The 6,000-nt window shown below is 41.8% G+C and overlaps 1 protein-coding gene across 1 annotated transcript in view; it reads right to left on the reverse strand.

Moving 5' to 3' along the window:
- LOC138964250 (dynein axonemal heavy chain 3-like) overlaps window positions 1-6,000 on the reverse strand; it is a 210,795-nt gene that overhangs the window by 21,282 nt on the left and 183,513 nt on the right. The window contains exons 67-72 of the mRNA XM_070336152.1: window positions 4,357-4,461; window positions 3,868-4,028; window positions 3,152-3,323; window positions 2,529-2,654; window positions 1,036-1,213; window positions 576-683 (exon numbers count right to left, since the gene is read on the reverse strand). Of these exons, the coding sequence (XP_070192253.1) occupies window positions 576-683; window positions 1,036-1,213; window positions 2,529-2,654; window positions 3,152-3,323; window positions 3,868-4,028; window positions 4,357-4,461 (850 nt within the window). The remainder of the gene's footprint in view (window positions 1-575; window positions 684-1,035; window positions 1,214-2,528; window positions 2,655-3,151; window positions 3,324-3,867; window positions 4,029-4,356; window positions 4,462-6,000) is intronic.

A 6,000-nucleotide genomic window follows, 5' to 3' on the forward strand; every position in this document is an offset into this window, starting at 1 on the left:
AACAAACAAACAAACAAACAACATTCAGAAGCACCAAGAAACATTTTTGTATCTATTCCACAAGAAAAGCTATTATGCTAAAACAAATAACCAAAGCTAAAACATCGGCACAGGTTATCCAGGTCTACTCAAACTCACCTGTCATTTACTTGACAATCCGAAAAAAACAAAAACACCTCATGATGTTCATTAGGAAATCAATTATCCATCAGTTACCAAACACTGTTTTATTTCCAGTCATATACTACGAACAAAAGCTATGGAACAACAGTCAACTACCCAAAGCTGTCAACTGCACAATCAAGTCATTAATGTTTTGACCGTCACAAAATTAAAGGCTAATCGAGACTACTTTAGAAACAGCAAAAAGCTATGATCTATACAAATCAAAGCTATAGAACGATAGTCAACTACCGAAAGCTGACAACTGCACGTTCAAGTAGATTTTTACTGTCACAAAACTGTAAGTCTTCAAAACTACAAAAGATAGAGCTAAAGGCTACTTAAATCCTTGAAAAAGGTTTCGAGGCCTATACTGAAGCTTTAGCATAGTGCTACTGCCTGATTTAACATACGCTTGAATTCTTCTGCCTCATCAACAGGAATACAGGATTTTCTGCGTCTCTCTGCTGCCTTCCTGGCAGCTACAGATCTGGGGCGAGGTCTGCGCGGTCTATACACCCCTTTTGTCAGTGATGCAAAAACGTCAAAACATCATTTGGAAATGCTCACATAGGCTTTTGTTTCTCATAACGTGTTCATTATTTCTAGTCTATATAATCCTCCTCAGTGATGAACACATAACCACACACACATGTGCACCAGTCCTCCTGCACACAGAGAAGGATAATCACATGCACACAAACACATACACAAACACATACAGACACACACATGCATGCACACACATCTACCGATACACACACACATGTGGTTATGTATATAGACTAGACACATGTGCAGATACACACACAGGTGAACGTGCACACACAAAAACACACACTTTCTGTCATCACAAATAAACATCCTTTGCACCTTTTTCCTCAGCAAATCTGTAGAGACTGGCCATGGGGTCGGCCCCAGGGCTGAGAACGAAGATCAAGGGAGAGAAGTAGCTGGAGTCCTCGAAGCAGAGAGAGAGGTCAAAGGTGGGAGGTTCGGTGTACTTCTGACCCAGGTGTTCGGCGATGTAGTTCCCCACTGCTGGAACCATCTGGTGACAAGAACAAAATGAAGTGTGCAAGGCTGTAGATGCAGGCTGTCATGGTTATTTCATGGTCCAGTGGTATCTCTATGTTCAGACCTCCTAAAATCCAAGAAATGTATATAGGTACAAGAGGGTGTCTATAATGGAGGTAAATTTAGTGACACTATGACACAAACGTCTGTGAAAATGTTGTCTTATAGTAAAGGGAGTCTTACAATCATGGTCTTAAAAGACTTTACAGTAGAACCATTCTATCAAAATCTCCCAATTTATATATATACTCCTCTCTCTTCACACTTTCTACCCCAGCTATGTTGACCAAGTTTTTTTTGCCGAGACCAGCTTTGCTGCAGCAGGTCACTCAGAATTGTAGTAACTGTGTAGTAACTGTGTATCAACACGCTGGAATGCAGGCGTCAGATAGACGTTACAGGATCTAGGAAGCGACTGAAGCTAACAGTCTGAGCGGATATATCTGTACCTGGTCAGATAGAGCCATATCAATGGGTACGGATATATCCGTACCTGGGAGACAATGAGTTGAGACCCTGTTTGCTATCATTTCCTGTAAATAATCCCTGTAAAGTTACCTCAACTTTTGGACTCCCTCCCTTTTAAAATATCTTTCTTTATTTGGTGTTTAACGTTGTTTTCAACCACGAAGGGTTATATCGCGACGGGGAAAGGGGGAAGATGGGATAGAGCCACTTGTCAATTGTTTCTTGTTCACAAAAGCACTAATAAAAAATTTGCTACAGGGGCTTGCAACGTAGTACAATGTATGACCTTACCGGGAGAATGCAAGTTTCCAGTACAAAGGACTTAACATTTCTTACATACTGCTTGACTAAAATCTTTACAAACATTGACTATATCCTATACAAGAAACACTTAACAAGGGTAAAAGGAGAAACAGAATCCGTTAGTCGCCTCTTACGACATGCTGGGGAGCATCGGGTAAATTCTTCCCCCTAACCCGCGGGGGGATTTTAAAATATCATGCACTCTGATTTTTGGTGGTCTTAAAAGGGGGACACCATTGTATTTGCATAAACTCTATCATGATAGGAAAGAAAATATCACCATAAAGAAAACAAAGGTGAAAGGTGAACAGGAAAACAGTGGTCCATTTGACACACAGGTACAGGCATACAGAGGTAGACCGACAAAGACAGACACATCCTCACATGTGCGCACACACACACGTTTTCACACAGCTTTGTAAGATATCAAACAATGCTGCATAATAATGACACACACACACAAAGAGCTATCTTGTAAGGTCTCAAACAACGGAGCACAATCACACACACACACCAACCTTATCAGGCCTCAAACACCGTAGCACAATGAGTCGCTGCATGGTTGTCAGGGATGTGGCGTAAGGCTCTGGCAGTGTTTCTTCAAAGGGAGACGCTGCATCGTACACTCTCTTCCAGTCCGCAATCTAGCACACGAGGCAAACATCTTGAGTCTGAATAAAAAGCTTTTACATCTCCACAACTCGTTTATCTATTTGAAGAATAACAATTACAGCTCAAGTCTGAATTTGAAGGCAATGTCTGTTCAAAGGGGGACGCTGCGTCATACATTCTCTTCCAGTTCTCAGTCTAGTACATAAGACAGTGAATAATATCTGGAAGTGTTTTTATTTTAACAACATAAGAGATTGTTCTTCTGGATTTCTGAAATATTCTATACTATCTGAGTTCAAGATGAAAGTCTAATGTCACCAGTGACAGATAGGGTCAAACTTCTCCTATACACAGCCTGAAGTTAGCGTAAACAATCAGTTTTCACTTTATCTTGAACCATAAGCGTGCCTTTGAAAATGAAGAATCTCATGCACTAAAGAAAAGCAATCATCAAAATGAGCATTATGATTTCTTCACCCCAAACCATGCACTGACCGCATGGTTGCAAGATTTAGCCATGGAACTTTACCTTCTTCTGAAACTCGTCCATGAAGCCATCAAAAGCAGGGAGTTGTGAGCAGCGCACGATCTCCGCCCAGGACTTGTCTGTCAGCCATGTGGAGGCGGGGTTAAGGAAGGGGTTCTCCAGGGCCACGCCCCCTGTCAGCAAGAACCGCCACTCCTGGTCATTTACCTCCCCTCTGGAGAAAAAAAAAATCAAGATAGTAAATGACAATGACTGTGAAAGGGAGTGTGCACAGATTGTCTCATTTTCTTATTGATACTTTTTTTCTGTGGACTATTTATTTTATCAATTTTGTTTTTGTATGTTTATATACTCTACAGACTTAATCAAAAGGCTCAAGAAGTGTCTTTGGCAGCTAATAACGTGAAACATGTAGAGGGCAACCGTCAATGACAAAATCTGATGCTTGACACTGAAATGTCCTACTCTACTTATTCCCTGTATTTTCTTCATTTTTCTTACAGATTTTTAGCCTGGTTCATCAAGCTCTACATGCAGGTTTGTTTGTGTGTGCGTGCGTGCGTGCGTGCGTGTGTGTGTGTGTGTGTGTGTGTGTGTGTGTGTGTGTGTGTGTGTGTGTTTGCGTGCATGTGTGTGTGCAGGTGGATGCATGTGTCTGTGTGCATGTGAGTGTGTGTGTGTGCATGCGTGTGTTAGTGCGTGCGTACGTACGTGCAAGCGTGCGCTTGTGTGTGAGTGTGAGCCCATGTATAACCTACCTGCCCTTCTGCAGACCCACACAGAGGAGGAAGGAGAAGAGCAGCTTGTCTTTCTCAAAGAGGGAGCGGCACACATTCCTGTAGATGCTGTAGGTGAAGTGATGGTTCAGGTTCTGGATCCTCTCTTCCAGGTCTGCTGATGGCTGGCTGTTACTGATCGACTGGCAACAAAATGAATTGATAGATAAGTGTAAGTGTTGCGTATTTTCTTGTTCTAAATGTCAATCGAGAGTGTGTTTGCTATTTGTAGTTCTGCACCCATGACAAATCAGGTGTGTAGACTATAAACACCCATTCCAAACTTCTTATTCTGACGCAAAAAACGATGTTGATTAGAACATACAGGATTATTTCTTCAATTTGGTTATGAACAATTTGACAACTTTACATTCTGTTTCAGATGCGCACCTGAGTATGAACAAACAAACACACACACACACACACACCCATACCCTATACTCACACACATGCACACACACACACACACACCTGCAGGTAGAGGTTGATGAACCAGGTGAGAGAGTACTGGTACATGGGCTCAATGTTAGCCAGGTCAGAGATGGTGAAGAACAGCATACTGCCATGGCGGGCAACCTGAACACATCACCACTCAATAGTCACTGTCCTGTGTGCTTCGTAAAATGAATGTTCATACAAAAGAAGTCCAAGTAACTATGACAAATAACCACTCAATGAAAACAAAATAAGAATCAAAAAGTTAAAGCAGCAGCTAAAAATTAGTCAGTTTTCAACACACGAGCAACTTTCCTTTACAACAAGAAGAGCAAACGCTCGATCGAGTCACTTTCGCAGTTCTGAATATTATATGAGGCATCAGATGGACAGGAAGAAATTGCTATTCACAACACAATGAGTCACGTTCACATAAAATTTGAGCCCGGTCACTTTTATAGTTTCCGAGAAAAGCCCAACGTTAAGTTGTGTGTTGCCGAACAGAAAAGGCTAGTTATCTCCCTTGTTTTTCTGATAACGTTCGTAAAAGGCTACAGATGTAAATACTTTGATGTAAAGAATAATCCTACAAAATTTCAATCACATCCGATGAACTTTGTCAAAGATATAAAATGTCTAATTTTTCCTTTGACGCTGACCTGTGACCTTGAAAAAGGTCAAAGGTCAACGAAACCATCGTTAAAGTGTAGAGGTCATTGGAGGTCACGACTAAACAAAATATGAGCCCGATCGCTTTGATAGTTTCCGAGAAAAGTTTGTCAAAGATATAAAATGTCTAATTTTTCCTTTGACGCTGACCTGTGACCTTGAAAAAGGTCAAAGGTCAACGAAACCATCGTTAAAGTGTAGAGGTCATTGGAGGTCACGACTAAACAAAATATGAGCCCGATCGCTTTGATAGTTTCCGAGAAAAGTCCAACGTTAAGGTGGTGTCTACGGACGGCCGGCCGGCCGGCCGGACAGACTAACACTGACCGATTACATAGAGTCACTTTTTCTCAAGTGACTCAAAAACACACAGGTTGAAACAAAAAGAGCTCTGAATATGTGTACAGTACACAAAAACATATGATAAAAGGACAGCCTTGGGACCAGCTGATGATACCCCTACATTGCAGGTTAACATTTGTCTGTCAAGACAGGTATATTTATAGTTAAGTTCTTTCTTTATTTGGTGTTTAACATCGTTTTCAACCACGAAGGTTATATCGCGACGGGGAAAGGGGGGGAGATGGGATAGAGCCACCTGTTAATTGTTTCTTGTTCACAAAAGCACTAATCAAAAAATTGCTCCAGGGGCTTGCACCGTAGTACAATATATTACCTTACTGGGAGAATGCAAGTTTCCAGTACAAAGGACTTAACATTTCTTACATACTGCTTGACTAAAATCTTTACAAACATTGACTATATTCTATACAAGAAACACTTAACAACCCCGGACACAACCTCATCGATGAGATATTTCAACACGTGCTCTCAGCGCGCAGCGCTGAACCGATTTTGGTTTTTCTCTGGATCCATTCCCAGTAACTCTTCCTTATCTTCTCCAGTGTTTTCAGCCGCGATTATCTCCCTTCCTCCGTGCGGTGCGAAGGCAAAGCCTGCGTACACCCGGCATAGCCGGGTCCCCGGCGCAGCCGGGTATTCGGCTCGACT

The sequence above is a fragment of the Littorina saxatilis genome, linkage group LG4 (genome assembly GCF_037325665.1).
Source record: "Littorina saxatilis isolate snail1 linkage group LG4, US_GU_Lsax_2.0, whole genome shotgun sequence".
Taxonomy (NCBI): Eukaryota; Metazoa; Mollusca; class Gastropoda; order Littorinimorpha; family Littorinidae; genus Littorina; species Littorina saxatilis.